Source organism: Cyphomyrmex costatus, unplaced genomic scaffold (assembly GCF_001594065.2).
Source record: "Cyphomyrmex costatus isolate MS0001 unplaced genomic scaffold, Ccosl1.0 scaffold133, whole genome shotgun sequence".
Lineage (NCBI taxonomy): Eukaryota > Metazoa > Arthropoda > Insecta > Hymenoptera > Formicidae > Cyphomyrmex > Cyphomyrmex costatus.
The window spans coordinates 46,343-72,431 of NW_017275315.1; the positions used below are offsets into that span (position 1 = coordinate 46,343).

Genomic DNA, 26,089 nt, shown 5'->3' on the forward strand with positions numbered 1-26,089 from the left:
CAAATGTATACACGCAGGCGGTAATCGGCGCGAACAACGGTGCAACGAGGTCGCGTGCCAAGCATTTCGTCCGATGACTTTTTGTTGATACAAAAGTTCCTATAAGGAAGGCGCATTATTGTCATGCCGTAAAACGGGTGATGGGAAAAAATTGCACAAACGTGAAGATCTGAACAGAGACTGGTTCGTCCACTTTTTTTTTCTAAGTACATGTAATTCTAATCGGCAATGGTACTATCCAATGGTTTTCCAAGAGGTATGCTTCATTGGTGTCTATGAGACGATAGATATGTCAAATATCTCACGACGTGAGAGTATTTACATCTTAATGGAGAGATTGCCAATCCTGCGCCTTAGGATTTTTTGCGCGCGTACCGGGCTCGAAACGAATGTCAGACTTACTGTGCCCATTTTGCAGTGTGTAAGTTCCTTGCGGAAGAAACGCCAACAGAAATCGTGGATTTCACCGTAGGTTCCTCGCGTGTGGCACATCTTTTCTCGCACACCTCGTGCATCGAGTAAACGAAGGAGAGGCCTGCGAAGACCTAAACTTTCGTGAAAGCGAATGTTTTTTTCGCGATATGATGGCAATGGAAAGAAAGAAAGAGAGAGAGAGAGAGAGAGAGAGAGAGACTAAAAGGACCAGTGATTGCCTCCGGCCTGCCGCTGGGAGGTAGACAGGTATGCGGCAGGTGACTTTACGCTCGCCTGCAGGTATAGTGGCCGATCCGCGCGAAAGAGGACAACGTTCTCGGCGTGTCTGGCTATTCCGAATTGTACCACTTTGAAAGATCTAGATGACAACGACGATTATAGCGACGGCAATATGCCGGTTAATGGCTCGCTGTACTTCTTTTGTATTTCTATCGTTTTGAGCCTGCAACTGCGTTACATATGGAAATGTGCGCACGTCTTAATTTGTGTCAACGTATCGCGACAAACACATTGGATTTACACGTTGAATAACTATATCGAGATAAAATTATCCTTTCGATTTTATAAATATTTCTTTCAGACGTCTGTTTTCCCCGTGATATAGACTGCGAGGTTTGCGACAGGCCGGGAAAAGAGGGCAACGATCTCAAACCACTTCCTTAGAATCGTGCCACTTTGCGGACGCGTCATGTAATTACGATCGACGGCGATTAGCGGTTAATAGGCCGGCATCTTAATCGTTCGACTCGCATGTAACTAGATCGCGGTCTTAATTATTTATGTAACAGTTAGCAATGAAACGTAAAAGAAATGCTGATAACAGTTTGATGCTACATTAATTATATATACAGTATATAAGCAGCGATAGATAAGCAAAGATTATTCAATAACGAGTTGTGAGAGAAATGTTTGTTTTCCAACTAGAAACTAGAACTTGTGTAATAATGTAAAAAAGTATTAGAATGCATAAACACAAAATTCTACGAAAGATACACATGCATAGAAAAAAGATTTTCTGATAATAGCTATATTAAATGTTGAGTAAAATTATTTTAATCAAATATTCGATTGATATAATAAAAAATAATTTTACTATTTTACATATTTAGTAAATATTATTAAACAGCAATGTAACCAACTATTTTAATTACAATTATTAAATAAATATTAAAAAAAGTAAAATTATTTTTGATTAACCAAACATTTAATTGAAATCGTTTTATTTAATATTTAATAGCTATGGTATCATAAAATTTTTTTAATGTAGATTTTTTATTTTTTTACCCTATAAAAATAGCCACTCATTACGATATTTATGTACACTGGTCCATTGATGGAAAGAAAGTTTTACAACGTTGCGGTTGTCGAGATAAAATGTTCCTTTTGATCGGTCACATTGAAAGTTCGCTGAACGAATTCGAGCGAGATCGAGTAATTAGAGAGGCAGCCTGTAATTTTGCGTGAGAGAGAGAGACATGAAAGTTTCTCGAAGTGAAATCTCCATTCCGGCGCGAAATTTTCGATAATCTCGTTGCGAGGGTTAACAACCCTCAAACTTCACGAGGCGTCGAAGCGAGGTATAAAAATAAGAGGGTGGACGAAGGGGAAAAAGCGTGAGACGGTGAATCGCCCACAGGCGCTGGATCTTACTTGTTCTTCTCTCTTGAATCGTCGTCGAGAGCGTGACGACGAAGCAAAAGGAGACGGAAAGAACGAGAGATGCTCCGAGGAACAGGTAGTAACGGTACTGCGACTTTAAACCTTGTTTCACCTCATATGCATATATATTTTGTTGAAATATGTAATTAATATTTTGTCTCGTTGATACGAGAAATATTTGCCATTTATCGTTTCTATCGCACAAGATATGTTCTGAAAAAGTTAAATACAGTGATCCGTTTATATACAGGTTATATATATGTATATGTATATATGTATATAAAATTTATATATATTAACAATGAACAATTAATATTACATCTCTATGTATGTCTAATTACAAATACTATAAATAATGCGCTTCTAAGTGTTTCCGCAGAGTTCAATAAGTGACATGAGGTTCTCACTTGTTAATTGAGTTATCGTCTTTCTCTGTGTAATATTTTTTGAGCTAGGAAGACCAATATATGTTAATAATTTATTAATAAAAGAACAAATATCATTTTGAAATTTAGGATAAAGCTGGATAATTTACATTAACAGAATTTTTTTAATTATACATATAAAAGATTGAGATTGCATAGCGTATCAAATCAAACATATAAAACGAATACTATGTATTGATGTGAAAGTGTACGTTTTGTATGTTTCATTGAATACAGTATATGACCTCAATCTTTTATACAGTTTGAACATTTTTGTTAACTTATCCAAATTATTCCCCTTATAGAAAATAATATACAATATTTTCTTGATTCCTTCTTTCTATAATTGCAATTCACTTTAATTACTTAACTTTGAGAGACATATAAATTTTCTTTCATAATCGTGGAGAATCCAATTTCAATAAAAAAATTATCAAAATATGCAAATTTTATTTCGTCAGAGAATTTAAAAAATGTAAACTGCATTATTTTTTTATTATGCTGTTTATCTAAATGTACAATTACATACATATTTTTAATGCTATATTTTTCTACTTATCTATTTACACAATAGCATTACACAAATTATAATAGACTTTATATTATTACATGTTTATTTGATCAAAAGTTAATATTTTTAGCCAGATTCAAATAAAGAAAGCGAGTGCGAACAGACACGAATAAATGAATGTGAACGGCACAGCCACAAGTTTCTCATTCGTGTCTCCCTATTACTTGTTTGACTTGGATTTGATATATAGATGGATTTGATATATAGATTTTAGAGAAAAATTGCCATATAAATTTCAGGATTTAGTAAAAAAATACAGTAAAAAAATAATGTTTTCATATCTTCGGATATATTTAGTTATATATCTCTAAGTGTGTAAAATCTAGTATACACACCAGAGCCATTATTGTCTATGCAGCCAAGTTTTAAAAAAAATTAGGAACATAATGAGATCTTTTTTTTATATCCACAATGAGGCCGATAGAGCTTTCATTCACATTATTTGCGAACAGCTTATGGCCAATAATATTAATAAATCCTAATAGTATTAATAAAAAGGATTGTCAATTCAATATACATATATATACATTCTTACTGCATTATTTTATAATCAGCAGATCTTTTGGCTTAATTTATTTAATATTGACACCAAAACTATTCTGATAAATTAGATTTTACCAATGCTGATTAAAATCCTAAATCTAAATTCCTAATTGCTTTTATGTTCAATTTACATATAATTTTTTATTAATTAATAATTAATTTTTGTAACAACTATGTATCGAATGTACAGTATATTGCATTGTACAAACAACAAATAATATCAAATACTTTCCTATTATGTGCGTTTTAATCGTCTAAATACATATATTAATAAAACAAATATAATGGTAACAAAATAAAACTCATGCAACAAATAAATATAATTTTTTATTCAAATAAAATAAATGTTATAAAGTAAATAAACCAACATCCAGAAGTTGAATTACCCATTTATAATAAGAATTACTAAGAATGAAAAAGGAAAGAAAGTCACGTATTTTTTCTATTTGATATTTTGCTGAAAATATATTTTTAGAACACAACGCTAAATAAGAGCGAGAACAAAATAAGCTGAAAATTAAATAAAACATAAGCAAGAAACTCATTGCTATATAAAAACTTTATATTATAAAGTCAGTGAAATAGAATAACATAATGGCACTTACTATCCTAATTATCGGACGAAACTAATGCTCTATTAGATCCGACCGTATCATGGATTTAAGCTCTAGTTATTGCTTTGTATACACGTGTTTTAAGAAGAAAGGAATATATATAATGAATAACGGACGGCTACCTACTCGTCGGTAGATACAAGTTAGTGATATAATCAAGATTTATATACTTATATCGACCAATTATTTTCATTCGTAATTGCATCCTAAACAGAAATTGTGTATATTAAGTATATATGTATTGTATTTTAACAGCTTACATTTAATATTGCTGTACAAGAGACACGATAGATCAAATTTCATCCGTTGATATTGCAGTAATTTAAAAACGATTATAGTACTCATTTTTTTACTTGAAATAATTTCAACGATTATAAAATATAAATTAACTCTTTAACAGCGCGATATCATCACAGCATTATTCAAAAAATCCTTTTCGGATCGTTCAACCTTGACAAAATTCGAGTACTTTAAAAAAATTTTCTATATACAGTAACATATCATATTTACTATTACTATATGTATTAGATACGTATAATTTTATATTTCCTTTTTTAACAATTATTAATTAATAACACAATAATAATTAATTATAATTGATTCTAAAATCAAATCATTATTATTGATTATTATGTGTATATTTATAATTATAATTATTAAAGAATATGTATGGTATATATTTTTACTCAATGATCGATATAAACAAAAAATTACTTTAAAATATTATACATAATGATAAATGTGTATAATTTTAATCTTTTTTACAGAACAAAATTTTGATTCTGATATTTTAACATTGTCATTTGGGACAATTTTTATAAAAAATGTTAATAAAACGTTAAATTTAATAGGCCACAATTTAGTTGGACACGACGGGCATGTAAAACTTATGTTTCTGCGTATCTCTGGTGTGCTTAAAAGGTGCCTGTTTGGCTTCTAAAAGAGCAGCTGGACATGGTCCTTTGTGTCTAGGAACATATTCTCTTTTATACATGCTAGAACTGACAGTATTACTATCACCCAAATTAATGTGAGATGCATTCGTTTGTCTCTGGATTCTTTCTACTTTTTGAGTATTTTGTGAGAAATTTCCATAGCTTTTTGCCTCGCTTTGTGAATAGAATTTCCCGCCGACGCTCAGGTTATCTTGCCGAATAATTCTCTGCGGGCGTTCATAGCTGGAAGAAGCCCAAGGATTGACTTCTTTAGAACTGCGGTGCAGCGAAGTAAAGCTACGTCTATCGTTACTCTGGCTCGAATTACTGATGTACCGCCCGCTCTCGGCCAGATTTGAAATACTTTTGCGTTGGTCTGCCGCCGTCGACGAGATCGTGTGAAGCGCCTCGGTGGAAGAAGCTGCGCCACGTCGATGGAGTACTGCGTTGCTGATGTCAGCCGACGAAGAGGATATCACGTTCTTGCGATGGTGACTGGACTTTGTCGCTGAGTCTACGTGTGATCGTTCTACGCTCGTTTGCCCGTTGATTGATTGCCGGAATTCCGGGCTGCTCGAATTATATCGAGCCTGAGTGGAGATGTGTTGCTCATGTTGTTTCGTCGCGGATCTTTGTCGAGTTTCCGTACGTTGCGCGTTCACATAATCGCGCTTGGTCATTTCCTGATGATGACGCTCGACGTGCTGCTGCTGATGCTGCTGTCTATGATGCTCGCCGTGTGTGGCGTCTATCGCGTAACGAGATGTATCTTCCGCTCGCATTATTTGCCCTCGATTTAGTCCTTCCGTGAACGATCTGTCCTCGATTGTTCGACGACTCTGCGTGTTCTGTGATCGCAAATGTTGCTCGCTCAAATGAGTTCTTTGATGCTGTTCATGATGCTGATTAGATGCTAATTGGGAAGTCGTTTTTCGTGAATCCACGGGTTGTGGTCCAGATGGGGAAACATCAATTGGTTGACGACGATCCGTAATATGTTGTGTTTGTTGATGACGAGAGATAGTTTGAGCATTAACAGCTCTCTGATCTGATTGAGCAGAGGTAGTTGTACGTTTTACAGTTGTAACGACAGTTCCATCCGCTAAAGTTTGCGATTCCACGGTCTTCCTAGTATCAGACTCCATCTGACTCATTTTAGCAGCGATATCTTTTCCTGTGCGTTTCGTGTAGGTATTGTAGTTACGTTGATTCGTCGTGGTCATTATGGTAGTGTCATCACCGAGTGAAATAGATGATTCCATGTGTCTTCGACGATTTACTGTTTTACCAATCGGAGAAGGCTCATATTTAGAAGGTGTATATGTGTCTCTGCTGGTTGTTTTTGTTTCCATAGTGCCGGTGCTGATCTTTAAGTTATCTTCGTGTGACTTAATGTCTGCTCGCTCACCACGAGTTATCGTGTAAGTCGACTTGTGAGACGTTGTGCCTTCGAAATCGCCCATCATCTTTAGGTTATCCTCTCTTTTTACGACTTCGATTCTTTCTGCTCTTTTGGGAGTAAAGTCATCACGTGGACGTCCGATGAAATCACCTTCCGGCTTCAAATTATCGGCGTGACGAATCGGCGACCGTCGTTGGCCGGGGCCAATCTCATCCGGAGTTCTACGTTCAAAGTTACCCTCTGGCTTCAGATTATCCGGATGTTTGATTGGAGTTCTTTTCTCCGCGGGCCCGATCACGGTCTTCTGAGGTCTATCGAAATCACCTTCTGGACGTAGATTGTCAGGACGCTTTTTAATTGGCATGCGTTCACCAACCACGTGCACGTAATCATCCTTGCGACGCACATCGATAAATTCGCCTTCCATTCTGAGATTATCTTCGTGTCTCTTGACATCCACTTTCTCCACTCTCGTAATTTTCTTATAGTCATCTCTTGAGCGGTGAGTGTCTATTTGTCCCTCCATACGCAGGTGATCCTCATGCCGACGTATTTCTACGCGATCTCCATTTACATATTTATAATCATCCTTCGGAGATACTTTCATCTCGCCTTCGGGACGAAGATTGTCCTGAGGTTTTTTAACTGGCGATCGATCTCCTCTTTTTGGAATGAAATCATCCTTAGGCACCATGTAGAAATCTCCTTCAGGATAAAGATTATCCTCGTGCTTGATCGGAGTTCTTCGCTCAGCCGGTTCGACTTTTTTCGAGGAACGTTTCGCGAATTCTCCTTCGGGATGAAGATTATCCTTTGGTCTCTTCACATCCGCTCGATCGCCTCTTAGCGGCGTGTCTTTCTTCGGTCTGCCAACGAATTCTCCCTCCGGATGAAGATTATCTGGATGTTTAATGGGTGATCGTCGTTCGCCGGGACCAACGGGCGATTTTGTTGGTCTCTCGAATTCGCCTTCGGGCTTTAAGTTATCTTTCGGTTTTCTGACCACCGCTCGGTCACCCTTAAAAGGCACGGTTTCCTTCGGCCGTTGTACAAAATCGCCTTCTGGCTTTAAGTTATCAGAATGTTTAATAGGAGATCTTCTCTCTGCGGGACCTACCGGTGCTTTCTCTGGTCGTTCGAAATCACCCTCAGGGTGAAGATTGTCTTCATGCCTAATAATTTCGCTACGTTCACCACGAGTAGCTCGATAATCATCTCTTCGATGGATATCAACGAATTCTCCTTCAATCTTTAAGTTGTCCTCATGATGAATAATATCCATACGTTCGCGTTTAGACGTAGTCACGTAATCATCTCGAGATCGATAAACATCTATATCGCCTTCCATCTTCAAATTGTCTTGATGCACTACGATTTCAGTTCTCTCTCCTTTAGTCGGTTTATAATCATCCTTGGGTTTTCCTACAAATTCTCCTTCAGGCTTCAAATTATCTTTAGGCTTTTTTTGAATTGGTCGGTCGACACGCTTGGGAATAAAATCATCTTTTGGTCGACCAACAAATTCACCTTCTGGATGCAAGTTATCTTCGTGTCGAATTGGTGTACGTCGTTCTGCTGGACCAATCGGCGATTTCTGTGGTCTTATAAAGTCGCCTTCAGGTCGCAAATTATCTTTTGGTTTGCTAACATCCGCCCTGTCACCTTTGATCGGTGTTTTTTCCTTTAGACGTTTTTCAAATTCACCTTCTGGCTTCAAATTGTCTGCATGTTTGATCGGAGTTCTTCTTTCCGCTGGACCAATTGGTTTTTTCTCCGGTCTTTCAAAGTCACCTTCCGGTCGCAAATTATCTTGTGGTTTTCTAATATCGGCTCTGTCACCTTTTTTCGGCGCCTCTTCTTTTGGCCTAGATATAAACTTGCCTTCGGGTTTCAAATTATCGTGTGGCTTCTTTACAATTGGTCTTTCAGCAGGCTTGAATTCTTCAGGCTTAGGTCTCTCAAACTCACCCTCAGGTTTTAAATTATCAAAATGTTTAATTGGAGTTCTTCTTTCCGCCGGACCAATTGGTTTTTTCTCTGGTCTTTCAAAGTCACCTTCTGGTCGCAAATTATCTTGCGGCTTTCTAACATCGGCTCTTTCACCTTTCTTCGGCGCTTCTTCTTTTGGTCTTGATGTAAACTCGCCTTCGGGTTTCAAGTTGTCGAGTGGTTTCTTTACAATCGGTCTTTCAGCAGGCTTGAATTTTTCAGGCTTAGGTCTTTCAAATTCACCTTCCGGTTTTAGATTATCAGTATGTTTTATTGGAGAACGTCGCTCGGCAGGACCAATCGGTTTCTTTTCTGGTCTTTCAAAGTCTCCTTCTGGTTGCAAATTGTCTTGTGGTTTTTTCACATCGGCTCTCTCACCTTTCTTCGGTGCTTCTTCTTTTGGCCTAAGTGCGAACTCGCCTTCAGGTTTCAAGTTATCGAGTGGCTTCTTTACAATCGGTTTTTCAGCAGGCTTGAATTTTTCAGGCTTAGGTCTTTCGAATTCACCTTCTGGTTTTAAATTATCAGAATGTTTAATCGGAGAACGTCGTTCAGCAGGGCCAATCGGTTTCTTTTCTGGTCTTTCAAACTCACCTTCCGGTTTCAAATTGTCTCTTGGTTTTTTCACATCAGCTCGTTCACCTTTTTTAGGTGCTTCTTCCTTTGGCTGACGTACGAAATCGCCTTCTGATTTTAAATTGTCTTCCGGTTTTTTAATTTCAGGTCTCTCTGCTTTCTTGGGTGAATAATCATCCTTCGGACGACCTTCAAACGGACCTTCTGGTCTTAAATTATCACGATGTTTAACGACGTCCATGCGTTCGCCTTTAACGATTTTGAAATCATCTCGTGTTCTCATATCGATAAATTCTCCTTCCATACGTAAATTATCCTGATATTTAGTAATTTCAGTCCTTTCGCGTATTAAGAAATCAGTATATTCATCTCTGGATCTATATGTTTCTATATCTCCTTCCATACGCAAGTTATCCGTGCGCTTCACTATGTCCATGCGTTCTCCACGCACCGGTCGATAATCATCCTTTGGTCGACCTTCGAATGGACCCTCTGGTCTCAGATTATCCTCTGGTTTTTTAACTTCAGCACGATCACCTTTAGTGGGCGTAAAGTCTTCTTTAGGTCTACCAATAAATTCACCCTCCGGCTTAAGATTATCTGGATGTTTCACTGGCGTACGTTTCTCAGCTGGAGCATATTTTTCAGGATGAGGTCTTTCAAAATCACCTTCGGGTTTCAGATTATCTGTTGGTTTTTTGACTTCTGGCCTTTCTGCTGGACGATAATCTTCTTGTTCCGGTCGTTCGAATTCACCTTCCGGCTTTAAATTATCTAGATGTTTAATCGGAGTACGTCGCTCCGCTGAACCAACAGGTGCTTTTTCCGGTCTTTCAAAATCACCCTCGGGTTTGAGATTATCCTTCGGCTTTTTAACGTCAGCTCTGTCACCTTTTTCTGGCACTTTTTCTTTTGGCCGAGAGACGAATTCGCCTTCCGGTTTTAAATTATCGTCCGGTTTCTTTACTACCGGTCTTTCGGCAGGTCTAAATTCTTCAGGCTTAGGTCTTTCAAACTCACCCTCTGGTTTTAGATTGTCAGAATGTTTTATCGGGGTACGCTTCTCTGCTGGACCAATTGGTTTTTTCTCCGGCCTCTCAAAGTCGCCCTCCGGTCGCAAATTGTCTTGTGGTTTTTTGATATCAGCTCTTTCACCTTTCTTTGGCGTTTCCTCTTTTGGTCTTGACACAAATTCGCCTTCCGGTTTTAAATTGTCATGTGGTTTCTTTACAATTGGTCTTTCGGCAGGTTTGAATTCTTCAGGTATTGGTCTCTCAAACTCACCCTCTGGTTTTAAATTATCAGAATGCTTAATCGGGGTACGTCTCTCTGCTGGACCAATTGGTTTCTTTTCCGGTCTTTCGAATTCACCTTCCGGCCTCAAATTATCTCTCGGTTTTTTCACATCAGCTCTTTCACCTTTTTTAGGTGCTTCTTTCTTAGGCTGACGTACGAAATCGCCTTCTGGTTTTAAATTGTCTTCCGGCTTTTTAATTTCAGGTCTCTCTGCTTTCTTGGGTGAATAATCATCCTTCGGACGACCTTCGAATGGACCTTCTGGTCTTAAATTATCACGATGTTTAACAACGTCCATGCGTTCGCCTTTAACAATTTTGAAATCATCTCGCGTTCTCGTATCGATAAATTCACCTTCCATACGTAAATTATCTTGATATTTAGTAATTTCAGTTCTTTCGCGTATTAAGAAATCAGTATATTCATCTCTGGATCTATATGTTTCTATATCTCCTTCCATACGCAAATTATCCGTGCGTTTAACAACGTCCATACGTTCTCCACGCACTGGTCGATAATCATCTTTCGGTCGACCTTCGAATGGACCTTCCGGTCTTAAATTATCCGCTGGTCTTTTAACATCAGCGCGATCACCTTTTGTTGGTATAAAATCTTCTTTCGGTTTGCCGATAAATTTACCTTCAGGTTTAAGATTATCCGGATGTTTCACTGGTGTTCGTTTCTCAGCTGGAGCATATTTTTCAGGACGTGGTCTTTCAAATTCACCTTCGGGCCTTAAATTGTCCACTGGCTTTTTGACTTCTGGTTTTTCGGCCGGACGGTAACTATCATGACGAGGTCGCTCAAATTCACCTTCTGGCTTAAGATTATCCGAATGTTTTACTGGTGTTCGTTTCTCAGCTGGAGCATATTTTTCAGGTCGTGGTCTTTCAAATTCACCTTCGGGTCTTAAATTGTCCACTGGCTTTTTGACTTCTGGTTTTTCTGCCGGACGGTAACCATCCTGACGAGGTCGCTCAAATTCACCTTCTGGCTTGAGATTATCCGGATGTTTTACTGGTGTTCGTTTCTCAGCTGGAGCATATTTTTCAGGACGTGGTCTTTCAAATTCACCTTCGGGCCTTAAATTGTCCACTGGCTTTTTGACTTCTGGTTTTTCTGCCGGACGGTAACCATCCTGACGAGGTCGCTCAAATGCACCTTCTGGCTTGAGATTATCTGAATGTTTTACAGGTGTTCGTTTCTCAGCTGGAGCATATTTTTCAGGACGTGGTCTTTCAAATTCACCTTCGGGTCTTAAATTGTCCACTGGCTTTTTGACTTCTGGTTTTTCTGCTGGACGGTAACCATCTTGACGAGGTCGCTCGAATTCTCCTTCGGGTCTAAGATTATCCGGATGTTTAATTGGAGTGCGTCTTTCGGCTGGACCAATAGGTGCTTTCTCTGGTCTTTCAAAGTCACCTTCTGGACGAAGATTATCAACATGTTTAATAGGTGTTCTACGGTCGGCAGGTTTGAATGGCTCAATTTCCCTGTCTGGAAATTCTCCTACTGGAAATAGATTATCCGGATGACGAACGATAGATGCTCTGTCACCAGGGCCGTAAGGTATCAGCTTAGGTCTTTCGAAATCACCTTCAGGATACAAATTATCCAGATGTCTGATTGGAGTGCGTTTTTCACCAGGTATATACTGATCTTTTGGACGATCTGTAAAGTCTCCCTCAGGTCGTAAATTATCTTTCGGTCGTTTCACTTCAGGACGTTCTGCTGTCTTCGGAGTAAAATCATCTTTTGGACGTCCTTGGAACGGTCCCTCTGCTTTCAAATTATCCTGCGGCCTTTTAACATCAGCTCTTTCTCCTTTGGTTGGCTTATAATCATCTTTAGGTCGTCCTTCGAATGGCCCTTCAGGACGTAAGTTATCTTCTGGCCGTTTCACTTCATAACGTTCACCGCGTTTAGGTGAATAATCATCTTTAGGGCGTCCTTCAAATGGTCCCTCGGGTCTTAAGTTATCTTCAGGACGTTTGATATCAGCGCGTTCTCCTTTAGTAGGCTTATAGTCATCTTTAGGTCGTCCTACAAATGGCCCTTCAGGTCTTAAATTATCTATAGGTTTTTGTGGTTCTGGCCTACGCAGTAATATTGGTGTAACGTAATCATCCTTTGTGTGAGGCAATGCTTCAAAAGGTCCTTCGGGTCTTAGATTATCAGTTCTTTTAATAACTATGGTACTTTTATAATCTGCCTGATCAAAAGTTCGAAATTGTTCCTGAGTAGTCGTAGTACTGTCAATAATATCTGTTTTGCTATAAAACCGATCGGTATCTTCAGGATATTTTGGTCGCCATTGAGGTTCACGTTCGATAACATGAGTCTGGAAATCTTCCTTGATACGAGAGGTACCCTGTAAGATAATTTAGAAAAACAATGGAATTGCATATACGGTCTTATAAACGTTTTGATTAAAATCCGAAAGTTTTATCGTTAAAATTACTAACCGTGAATTCACCCTCTCCCACAATGAGATTATCCGTTCGTTTAACGATTTCAGCGCGTTGAATGCTATGATGATCAATGTATTGCGATCGCGTCGTCGTTTCATCAGTGAAATCACCCTCTATCTTCGTGTAAGTGTTGCGACGTATTGGCATCGGTCGCTCGCCAGGAGTACCAGTGAAAACCAGCTCGGTCGTTGTTGTAGCTAGAAAATAACAAAGTCATTCTTTTTTCGAACATACAATTTTACGAAAAGTTTATTTTCATGTATAATATACAATGAATTCTCTTAAATATCTATTGAGATCAAATTTATAACAAAAAAGTTTATTAATATAAGTTTACATACGGAATTAACCCTTATAGAAATTTAACACTAATACTGGCCAATTAATCACTTATTTTCAGTATTAAAAATACTGTTAACAATACTTGACCAGTATTAGTGGTAAATTTCTATAAGGGAAGTAAATGCTTAATTGTAAATAAATACTAAACTTACTGTCGAAATCCCCTTCGAATTTCAAGTTATCCTTCGGCTTTTTAATCGGGGCTCGTTCGCCATATTTCGGAGCTTCCTCTCGAGGCTTACCGACAAATTCGCCCTCCGGTTTGAGATTGTCTTGTGGCTTCTTCACAGGTGCCCTTTCACCCTTTGTAGGCGCCTCTTCCTTTGGTCTTCTAACGAATTCACCTTCGGGTTTGAGATGATCTTGCGGTTTTCTGACTGGCGCTCTCTCGCCTTTAGTGGCCACATAATCGGTTCGTCTCTGTCCGATGAATTCACCTTCTGTACGCAAGTGATCTTCATGATAATATTTTGTTTGTTTTTCCACGCGTTTTTCATCATAATCCTGACGATAGGAAGTCACAGTATGCAACGGTTCTTCATAAGAGAATTCCAAATGTTCTTGAGGCCAATTGTGCGGGCAACGATGACGTCTAAAATATTTTCATTTATTAGTATTTAGAAACAAATATAACGCTTACAATGTTTTTTTCAGATCGTATGAGAAGTAAAGTTTTGAAAAAGCATATTTAAAGAAAACTATCTATTAAACAGTTGCGTTCATATTTAAAAGCAGAAGTATCGTAAGGTAAACAAAACTGCATACATTCTTATTACATTCACTGTATATATGCCTGTTTAATATTAATGAAAGAGAAGAAAAGCGTTCGCGGAAAATTTTTGTTATTCTCTTTCATATTCGTTCAAATAATACTGGTGCATAACAAAGGCTTGATGCATATAGAGATTTAAATATGACGCAAAAGGGCATCAATCCTTTTATGCTCTTAATGACTACATATAAAGGTTTTGCGTCGTTTTAAATGTCTTGTTATTCTCGAAGTTAGTACGTACAATCGTTACAATACGCGATATAAAGACAAAATTGTAATAGTATTGTTCACTCAATACACGGAATTTTAAAATATCATATCTGTTAATATTACATTTTATATATTATTATTTAAAAACAAATATCTTTTATATATAAATGTCGTAAAAATTACGATAAGCTGAATAATGTATATTTTATTTAGCGAGAATTAATTTAATATTTATTACAATTCGAGTATATTTCATATATATGATACAATAAGGAAAGCCTTTATTAGTCAGACAACAGTATGTTTTAACGAGATGCATTCTTACGTAAATCGAATTGTTATTGATACGCACATATTCAATTAATGAAATATTCTTCGGCTTAATTACAAGAATTGATTAAGTTTTTTACAATCCAATTGCTTTGGAAGTTTTAGATACCTTCATTTATAATTGAATATAATTCAGAATATATACTTAAGACTTTATCAAATGAACGAATAATGTTCCTATTGATATTGATCGTATTAATTAATGAAAAGCTTTCACCGTTCTGTGAAAGGTACGAATTACGTCTTGCTGGTGGATGTTTTTGATGGAAATACTGGTTAGTTTCTGTAAATGGTATGGAAAGAAGAAACGTGGTATTCTTGCCAATATTTTATGCAAAGCAACTCAACTTATTTGGACACCGGCATTTCATATGAGAGATTCTACTTTTGTGTAACTACGTCGAGCAATGTCAAAATTCGTTCTCATAACTCTTTTTCGCTTTTCTTCTTTGCCGTTGCGGGTATTACGAAAATGCAATTCCGTAAAAGCCAGACTTGGTCAAAGTCGAGTAGCATTATGTATTTTTTATTGGATAAAACCATGTTATATGACACATTATGAACATCCCTTTAGAGCCGCGTTTTAAACAGAAGAGAAAAGTTTTAGCAGACCTCAAAGTTACGGGCAGACTTACGTAGAAATTTCCAACGACTAATCGCCTACGAGTAGACGAACCGCAATTATTTCTTGAGGCAGCCACGACACGACTAATTTTCTACAAACTTGTACCTCTCGCTCGCAAATCTGCGCTACGAGTCTCTATCTAGGTCAACATTTTCAATCTGATAAGACTGAATTTATATATATAATTATGTGGTATTATATATAAAATTTTTCTAAAACTACTGTCTTTTTTTATTATCGTCACCAAAAATGACAAATTAACAGCTAAAACGAAAACTTAAAAATTTTCTTAAATATTTAGAAAAATTTTTTCTTTTATCAATACCTTGAAAAGGTTGTTAAAAAGTTTACCATAATTAGCTACTTTTCAAAAGATATAATATAATAAATATACTTTTCAAAAATGATGATATGCCTAACACAATTACCAAAGCTGTATGATAAATTTGTATGATTCGTCACCGTCATGCAGAGCTACGTAGGTTGGAAAGTTCGAATAAAGAAGGAATCGTGCGATGACTTGCCCTCGCCCAGAACAACTTGCCGTAAAAGGATCTGTCTCGTGTCCTACTTTTACATGTTATGCATACATATATAGTATTTTCTAAATAAAAAATTGACTTGTATAATACTACTGCATTATTAAAAGTTTTATTCTATCAATAAGTATATTACTGATTTTTTTTATAGCGAGAATTAAATTAATGAAAAGAGGATTCTTAATAGTTAAAATTAATCTAATAAGAACGATGAGAGAAAAAACTTTTGATAACGAAAATATGATTCTATACAGGAAGTATGTAATGCGTGAGACAGATACTAAAATAATGTTAAAACAAAAGTAAATACATTCGTACGTAATAAACTCAGCCCGGCTCTGAATGGATTGCTGCAATGAATTTAATAGAGTAGGAAATATGGCCTTGAAGACAATCTCTTGTTCCTCTCGTCAATTTGCATCTCGACTCTGGCAAGTTTTGTATTCTGATCTTGTTAATAATGTTTAGAAGTAGGTCAACCGTGTTCCTCTCTGCAGCGAACGTGTAGATAAGTTAAATTAAATCGTATTCGCACTAGTTCTATACTTGTTAATTATATTCCTTGTGAAATGTTTATTAATATTTTAATATTAAAATTTATATGCATGCAGGAAGTAATTAAAAGTTGTGGTAGAATTTTTTTTGCGCACTGCTAACAGCGTTGACTCTTAATAGCCTTTGTATTTGCTTAAATTTTTTGTATTGTTTTTGAAACATATAAGAGTCTATAATTCAATTATATTATTAGATTATTAATTTTTTATTGTGGTAGAATCTTAATTTCAGCTTAATGTCTAGCATGTAATTTAAATTAAATTCTACACTTAGCGGGCGTACCAAGCTTTTTATTTTTATATCCTTATATATATATATATATATATATATGCATGTATATATAAAGATACTTTTTTTATCACAAAGAATACTTACCCGCAAGTACAAAGCTCGCAAATGCACTGTTCTTTTAGAGGAATTTTCGACAATACATCCGGTACTGGCACTGATTTAGGATAGTCCTCATCGAGAGAGTCTGGACTTTGATCTCCTCGTTTAGGCTTGTCCTGTTCCAATTTCTTCGGTCTTTCAGGCTTCTCAGCAAGTCGACTAAGTTTAGGTTTCGAGGGTTCAGATTCTTTATCGGATTTTCTAGATGCTACAGGTTTTTCTTCAGGTCGACTTGGCTTGCCGGCAGCTGGCTGTGGCTTTCTAACTGGCGATGTATGATCTCGACGCTTTTCAGGTGACTTCGGCCGGATTTCGAAAGGCCTAAAAAAATCGACAAGTTATAAATTGTTACCTTTTTATTTTTTCTATGTAGACATATTTAAAAAAAAAAGAGTAATTCAAAGATAAAAGAAGAAACAGTTGATTTTTCGTTTACCTGCCATCCACTGGTCGTTGAGGGCTTCTTTCGCGCTGCGGAGGTCGGCTAGGCTTTCCAGCAACTGGAGTCGGTTTTGGTCGGTCATCTTCCCTGAGACCAGGTATTCCACGAGGATAACCGGGTCGTTCCGGTGATGGTTTCCTCGTGGAATCCGCTGGAGACCGGGGTGCCGGGCCAGTGATGGTATCGAATCGGGTGTCGTCAATGACATCCCGCGCTACCATACTAGTCACCTGCTCTTTGTCGATAAATTTCTTCGTTGACTCGGTAACATCTCTCTAAAAAATACGACAAAAAGTATTCTTTTAGTTTTTCTTAGATTTTATTAAATAACAGTAATATTAGGAAATATATTATACATATATAAAATAAAGCAAAGTATTGGTCAATTAATACGATCAATAATTATGGTTGCTCATAACGTTTTCACGCACAGTGTAAACTACACTGTTAATTATTACATATACTGTAATGTTGAGTATTATCACATTTTTATAAATTGATATTACGTAGAATTTTACAGCTGCAATTTTAGCGTTGTATTAGTAACGAATTGATTATAACATTGACTATATAACAAAGTACTTGCATTGATATGGCATATAAACTGTTAGGAAATGTCAAACATAAATGACCAGTTATGACTACACCACCACTCGCAAACTTTAGAACTACTTTGCTCATAACGAATGACGACACTGCACATAGCAACGTTATATCAATTTACCTAAAGTCAATGTCATAACGATCACTTAAAAAAAAATAAAGATTTATGATATTCAATTGGCATGTTAATTATACACAGTAAACGCTTTGATAACACACGTCGGCAAAGACTTCAAGGTGCAATAACGACGTAAATGCGGCTTCGTTTTTCCACGAGCGTTCATTACGAGCTTCAAACGTGCTGCATAATGAGCGCCGCGAGCATGAACGAGATTAGGAACGCCGGTAATGCTTAGTTCGACAGAATGCAGGTAACACGAGATTGGTGTATACGGCTTTTATGTGCACGCTTACAGAGTATCGTGTAACGCGTTTGTCGAACCGTCGAACCGTACTTTTGCGATTTAGTTTGTTTCGTTAACGACATTGCTGCGTCATTTCCAGAAATAGATTATGAGTGATACTGCCAATAATGTAAATTATCTGTACAAAAAGTTTTATTTTAATAAGCGTATTTTAAAAGATTTTCAGACTTTATATTTTTATTAGAATGTGTAGAGAATCTTTTTTGCTTACAATTCTCGAAAATTTCATGAATAACCGACATATATACAAAACAAACCAAAGTTAACAGTTCTAGTTATTAAGATAAATTTTATATCTAATAATGATTTTTTATAAATTTTATATATTTCACCTTTATATGTTTTCGAACGTGCAGATTGCTATCCATTCTTAAAGCGCAGTATTTTATGTCATAACTGTCCGCGTTACATTGTGTCACGTGTCTATTTTTTTCAATTTGTTGTAACTTGGCCATTATATTCATAAGCACGCTTGCTTTTTAGCTTGAATTTACAACGAAGCAAATAACGTTTGCTAATATTATTAGTCAAATCCTTTACCGTTTTTAACGCTCGAATGTAATTCGCATAAAGCACATCAGATGAAGTTTTGGCATTTAATTAGCGGGTTAAGTAGCTTGAGTCTTTAAGCTGATTGCCCCTCCTCGACGATATCAAGAGTTGCTCATAATGAAGCTCGTTTACATAATTTAGACTTTACTTGTTTTCCTGATGAATATAATTTTGTCTATCTAGAAATTTCACATTAAGGATGATCATTTCTCTGTTGATGTTTCGTATTAACTACAAGTCTGATAACATTTCTGTCTTAAAAGAATTTTGATGAACGTGTTGATAATAAAATATCGCATTTATCGATGCCGTAATGTGTGACATGACGAGATATTGTGCGCGCCTTCATAAAATAATAATATCGAATCGCGCCGAGGAAACGCGATCACGCGTGTTCATGTACGTCGTATGTATCATCATATCTCGATCCAAATAGGCCATCTCTGTAGTTGTTTGCATGTTGAACAATCAAAAGCAAGGGCGTCTTTAACGTAGCATCAAAATGAATTGTTTTGAATAGGGACGTAAATTACATTCATAACACATAAATATAGATTCTATAAAGTATTTCTCTTGATCTAAAAGATGGAGAGAGATAATCGCTGGATATTCATTCATAGAATGATAGATGAAGTAATGCGAAAAACACGTGTGCAAACGCGAACGTACTAAAGCATTTTATCGATCATCTCGAGACCTCGTAGTAAAGTCACGGCTGTGAGAATTAGATCGAGCTGCTTTAAAGAAACGGACTGTCCGTATGGTGCAGAATAAGTTATACGAATGGCTATTTTTTATAATTCGTTCAACGGGTGTAAACTTGTAAACGGGCGAACATATCGCAAATTACCAACGTAGTCCTTGTGAATTATCCTTGTGAGCGAAGCATTGAATATTCAGACTATGATGTTAGGTAACGTGAACTTCGAAGAGAGTACCGATCTTAATATTTGTGAGATATTGCGTGGAGATAAAGTTTCAAATTGTCCCGAGCATCTTCAATTAGGAAATTCACTACGCTTAACAGTGAAAAGTATGCTCACTGAATCTTCAATAAGCAACATGTGCAAAATAAGATTTTCTCAAGCATGAAACAAAATTCAAATTAAAATAACTATAAGAAAATTGAACGCAGAGAAACAATAAAGTTCTCTTTAAAAAAGTCAACTTTACAACTTAGACAAAATCATTTAAATAAGAATGAAGTGCTATTTTTATCAAAAACTAATTCTCTAAATTGAAATGAATTTCAAATTTTTAGAAACACTATTGTTTTATCGCTGTAGCAGTAAGATCCAAAATATCATTATGTCAATTATCTTTATGTCTGATATCGATTCATATTTCTATGAAAACGTGTAACTTTTCCAAAGCGACGCAGCTGCAGTGTAAAACCCGTGATACCACGCGCGATTTTGTTTTTATTGATTAAATCAATATTAAGTTCTATAGCATATTGAAATATACAGTGGATATACAAGGTATTATTATAAAACGATGTACTTGTGTATTACTCTGTTGTACTATTATTATTTTATTTAATGTTATCGGTCGTTGCTATCGATACTGTAACTAGCGATGAGTGACGTCAATGTACACGTGTCTCTCAACGTGGCATCTCTTAACTAAGATTTCTATAGCACTTGAACGAAGCGACCGCGTGATAAGCGAAGCGGAACACGCGTGAAATTCAATTGGTCGTACATTAAGCGGGTTATAGTGAGAGGTGACATCACTGCCGAATTTGCTCATATTAGATGCAATTATTATCATTCTGCATATGCTTGGTTTAGCCTAATTGCAAGTGATTACACTTGCAAGTCCGAGAAAAATGTAATTTCATGAACATTTTTTAATGAAAATGTAAATAATCATAACAATTAATCTTCGTATACAGACTCTTGTCATAAATAATATAAATATAATACAGCAACGATTTAAATTTGTTTTTTTTCTATAATAATGTTGTTTGATGTTATATTTTAAGTCTGATATTATTTTGATAAGATAGAAAAAAAAGGTTCGCGCCCCTTTAATCTAATTTAAACCGCACAGTTATTGTCTTAAATTATACATTTATCTCGAAGATAAATTTTGTTTTTATGCATCAAAGTTCACTCTTTAATCGAAAACAGAGGTTATCGTATTGATTTCATGTCAATAACGATAACATATTCTAAATATTAAGATACATCATATATTTCTGTAATATGCAGTAGCATATTGACGATTTAAGACGATCATGGTACAACGATTGAGGTACTGTATGTCGGACAGAATCATCTCTCATGTGTGAAATATTGATTTCCGCTCGATTCACTTTGCAATAGTTCGATGAATCGGGACTCAGTCGTCCAGAAATTCGTATATGTTAGGAACGCGATATATATATACACACACATTCTGTCTGTTTCAACATAGAGGATTTAACAAAACGAATTCTCTTTTTTTCTTCTACTCTCTTAACCCTTCCCGTCTTTCTACGAATCGCTATATTACGTCAAGTTTATTTTCAACGCGGCGCCATACACACGAACCTACAACCTTCGCTCGGTTTGGAAGTGAAAGTATCACTCGAGTCTCTTCCGAAAGGACTGAGCTCAAAGTGTTTCGATAAGATTTTTATAAATCTGCCAAACTGGTATTGTCAACTATCGAGAAGTTAATGTATCATATTGAGAACTTAAGAATACCGAAAGTAGAAAGTTTAAATTTTCAGTATTCGATGTCTTGTAGGAATGAATGTTAAAATAAAAATAAGATAATATCCCGGAAAGCTGAATGAGTCGCAGTTTTAACACGATTTCCTGTGGACAGCTAATCAAGAAACATTTTAACGTCTTGCAATTACTCACCACATCCTTGCGTGTGTCCGCCGTAAATTCAGTGATGACACGCTCGTCCTTAACATCGCGCACGTCTTGCACAGATGTAAATCTCAAAGACTGATCGATTACATAAGATTGCTGGAGCACTTCAGATGTACGCGTAATATCCGCACGTGTGATATCCGCGACATCGTCGCGTTTGATCTCAGTGACGTCCTTTTGTGTCTCTATTGATTTTCGCGAAATCGGAGTAAGCATCGTTTTTTCTTTCTGATCCGCTGGTTTGCTTTCTTTCTCAATCGGTTTTCGCACGTCTACCGGTTTCTTCGGTACCTCAGTTGGTTCATCACGTGTTGGTTTCTTCTGCGAATCCTGCGGTTTTTCATACACGAAAGAACCGTCCCAAGTGGAGGCACCAGGTTTCGATGGTCGATGCGTTCTGTCTACCGGACTTTTTTGCGGCTTTTCGTCGGAGGGCTGTTTCGATTTCTCATAATCGACCGGATGTACTTTATCCTCCGAACTCTCTTTGATATAAATTTTTGATATATTCGATGAGTCATACGTCTTTGAATCGGCGACGTGCGTTTGCTCGACCGTGACGGAGCTCGTAGAATAATCGGCAGAACTTGACGCATCCTTCGATGTGTTTAGTATCGTAATAGATGTTCTGTAATTAGCGACGTCGCTCGGTTTTTCTTTAATTGGGCTTCGCTTGTCTTCAGTTTTAGTATCTTTCGGCACTTTTCGATCTCCTGGTATCTTCTCTTCTGGTTTTTCATACACAAACGATCCATCCCAGGTGGAGGCGCCTGGCTTCGTCGGTCGATCCATCGGACTCTTTTCCGGTTTTTCATGTTTAGGCTCTTTAATGTCTTCCGGACGTCGTCGAGGCGATGGCTCAGGTTTTCCGTCGAACAGCTGTCTCGGCTTTTTATCGGTTTCGCGTACTTTATCTTCTGCGCTTTCTTTGATGAAAATTTTCGATATATTTGAAGAATCGTACGTCTCTGAATCCGTGACGAATGTTTGTTCGACCGTGACAGAGCTCGTAGAATAATCGGTGGTACTTGTTATACCTTTTGATGTGTCCAAAATTGTAACGTTGTCGGTCCGTTGTTCTTTAATTGGACTTTGTTCAGCGACCACGACTCCATGTACATCTTTCGGTGATTTTTTATCGCTTGGCCTTCTCTCATCTGCTTTCTCATACACGAACGATCCGTCCCATGTGGACGAGCCTGGTTTTTGAGGTCGGTAACTTCTATCGTCCGCGCGAGATTCCTTCTCGCTTTTAACAGTGGTCTCTTTAATGTCAGTAGTAGTTATTACGTCACTACTAGGCAGCCTCTTCACGGCGCTCTGAGGGCTTTCTTGAATGGTTACTGTTTTTTGCGTCGTTACTGGCTGACCGTCGTGAATAATAACAGTTTCGAAGGAAGTTGTCGAGAAATCAAGATTGGAGGAATCCGTGTAACTTTTGTGCATTTTGGATTGTTCCATAACAACGGAACTTCCCGTAATTTCTGACGTGTTTGATACATTTTGCGTGACATCTTGGAGATCGATAGTAGTCTCGCTAATATATTTCTTCGACGTATCTAGATGGGGTGTCTTTTTGCTGTCCGCTGGATGAGGTAGCCTACCGTCAATGGATTCCCTGCTAGGTGGTCGCTTCTTATCTTGTGATTTTTCCAATACGAAAGTTCCGTCCCACGTTGACGATCCGGGTTTAGTACTTCGCAGATCTCTGTCTTTCGGTATTTTCTCCGGACTTCTAGGTCGTGGAGAAGGACTAGTCCGACGTTCCGTCGTCGAAATTTTGCTTCGTGATGCATCTCCATCAAATCTGATCGTCGTTTCAATAGGACGTCCCTCGTAAATGACTGTCTCGTACGTCGTGGACGTGACATTGGCATCCCTGATGTCCGAGAAACTCTGCTGACTCGATGAATGCTCGATGATGTAAGAAGTGCTCGTGACGTCCGCTTCGTTAACCGAATTGTCTTCCGTAACATCTCGAATATCTATAGTTTTTACTGTACGTCTATCTTCCGGCCTTCGGCGACTATCAGGTGTTACTGGTCGTTCATAGACGAAGGTGCCGTCCCAAGCAGATTGACCGGGCTTGTAACAGCGCGAAGTTGTATCAAATTTTGTCTGTCTCTCCGGACTTCCATGGCGGCGCGTAATTTTATCCTCAGGACCATCTTCCTCCAAGATCACCTCGGACACCGATGTGACCTTCTCGACATTCTTCTTGTCGCTAGAAATCGCGTACTCGACGATGTAAGACGTGGAGACCGATTCGGTAACGTTTGAAGCATTCTGTTCTTCGCTGACATCTTGAACATCCACGGAATCATGATGTTTCTCCGTTCTACGGACAACGGTGACGTCTGAAGGATGCTTCTTTACTTCATCTTGCGACTTTTCGTAGGTAAATTCGCCGTTCCATGCGGAATCGCCGGGTCTGCCGGGTCTTCGTTGCGATGAACTCGATACGCGAGCGGGATGTTCATCCTTACTCAATGGCGTGCCATCAACATGGATTGAAGTCTCTCTGCTTACATCTCGTCGTTCTTCAGAAATGAATCTGGTGCTGTCCGCAGCACCTTTTACGACGCGCATAGTTTCGGATGACTCCTTCTGATATCTACCATCCGTGCTCCTTTCTTTGAAATCTTTTCTCTGCGTCGTTTCGACGACATTGTCGCCGCGATCGTGAAAAACGTTGACGTCGGAATCGTTACGCCGTCTTGGTTGCGTCATCATTTTTTCCACGACGAAGTTTCCGTCCCATGTCGAGTCGCCAGGTTTCGAGTAACGAGTTGATCCTTTCGAATGTTTTTCGCTAACGAAATCTGTCGTATCTGTGGCGGTTTTCTCCGATTTGATATCACGAAGAGAAGTCATCATTCGTTGACCTTCATCGACTATCGTTTTCGAGTCTCGAGTCATGCTTGAACTTGAAGATATATTCTGATCGACGGACGATGCCTCCTTGGTCTCTCGAGTGACTTTAACGCTTGTTTCACTATCTTTAGTACCGCTATGAATCTTCGGACTTACTGTTTTATCAATGACATTTTTGCCCTTAGGAGTGGCGGGTTTTTCATAGACAAACGTACCATCCCATGTGGATTGGCCGGGCTTGTTACAACGTGTTGATATCTCGACGTTTGATCTCTCCGATTTCAAATCGCTGCGCGTACCTTTATCGCCACTTCTCTTGATATCATCGGTATTTTTAATAATGGTCACATTGGAAGGTGTGACTGTATGCTCGCGGTCAACTTCCCGACTCGACGTGGATATCATTTTACCGTTGTCATTAAATCTTTCTCCCATTTCGCGTATTCTCGTGGTGCTCGACATTGTCTGGCCGTCTTTCGTTACGGCTTCGCTCGTCTCGCTGCTCACGTGAGTATTCTCGGTCGACCTTGACGATGTCTGAGGTATGGGAACGCGAGCTCCATTTTTAATATCATGAGAAACTACAACAGTGGAGCGATGTCCGCTATGATCCTCGCTCGTCGATGTACTCTCAATTGAGACACTCGAGGAGCTCGACTGCTGAACCATTGAATGGGATGCGCTTTGACTTTGCGTTTGCACGGATTGACTGGCCTGTTCGGTTATTTCTCCTTGAATTGTCCGACTTTCCGAAAGAGACGTTGCGTGTTCGCGTGGAATCTCGCGCGTCGTCTTCGCTTGCTTAATCGATTGCACCTGCTCGCCTGCTATAAAGTCTTGAGAGCTTTTGCCGGTTCTTCGGCTGGACGAGCTCTGCTGGATAGTCTGTGGAGGTGTCTCGATAACTTTGATAATGTTACCTTTGGAATCCATGATGACCTCGCGACTGGCACTTGTGACCTCTACCATGCTACTTCTAGATTCGCTCTCCTTCACCTGATTCGATTCCTCCACGACGCTGGTGGAAGATACAACCTCGACTGTCTCCGTTGACGTCACATCCGAGGACGTCGACGTCGTCGCCACTTCGCTTTGCGCGGTTCCCGCATTCTTCATTCTCGTGCCTTTTTTGTGAATAGTCATCGCGACGTGTTTTCAGTTGCCTCTACAGCTCGATTACTCGACGATATAACTTCACACAGACGCGAGGGACTCGTGTATGATCGTTGTAAATACGATAAAAACCGAGAATGTTTTTAAAACGCGCACTCACTGCCGAATATGTTAATTTTTCAATCACTGCAACTTTGCCCCCGATCTTAAAATTTTAAATATAAAAAAGTTCTCTGTTATCGCCGGCGCACAACCGTTTATCGTCGGCACTCGGTTTTAACTACATTATACCGCTCGCTCGCACGCGCTCGCGCCACTCTTCGAGTCGCCCAGACGAACTGAAGCTCGGCTGTGACCGGCCTCGTTTACAAACTCGTTTCTTCTGTATGATCCTCGGAACTTTCTCGCCCGCGTCAGATATATGCACGAGCTTCGCGCGTGTTTCTTCTTACTCGCGTATAAATTCCAAAACTCTGTCTTTCTCTTTGATCACTCGGTATACTAAACGCCGGCTCCAAAATCTGTGATTGT

The 26,089-nt window shown here is 38.2% G+C and overlaps 1 protein-coding gene across 1 annotated transcript; it reads right to left on the reverse strand.

The window, feature by feature from the left end:
• Positions 1-5,052: 5,052 nt before the first annotated feature.
• On the reverse strand, positions 5,053-25,588 carry Sdb (SAXO downstream of blistered). The gene is made up of 6 exons (XM_018551010.1): positions 21,557-25,588; positions 17,116-17,396; positions 16,665-17,000; positions 13,411-13,850; positions 12,911-13,113; positions 5,053-12,816 (listed from the first exon to the last, which is right to left on the reverse strand). The coding sequence occupies exons 1-6, from the start codon at positions 25,586-25,588 to the stop codon at positions 5,107-5,109; spliced, it is 13,002 nt and encodes a 4,333-aa protein (XP_018406512.1). The 3' UTR covers positions 5,053-5,106.
• Positions 25,589-26,089: the final 501 nt, after the last annotated feature.

What these genes read in the sequence shown, in the direction of transcription:
- Sdb (XM_018551010.1), bottom strand. Translation starts at nt 25,588, where the DNA reads ATGACTATTCACAAAAAAGGCACGAGAATGAAGAATGCGGGAACCGCG. An exon ending in CGGACACACGCAAGGATGTG is followed by an intron (nt 17,397 to 21,556) that starts GTGAGTAATTGC and finishes CGTATTTTTTAG; the next exon opens with AGAGATGTTACCGAGTCAAC. An exon ending in ATTCGAAGGGGATTTCGACA is followed by an intron (nt 13,114 to 13,410) that starts GTAAGTTTAGTA and finishes GTTATTTTCTAG; the next exon opens with CTACAACAACGACCGAGCTG.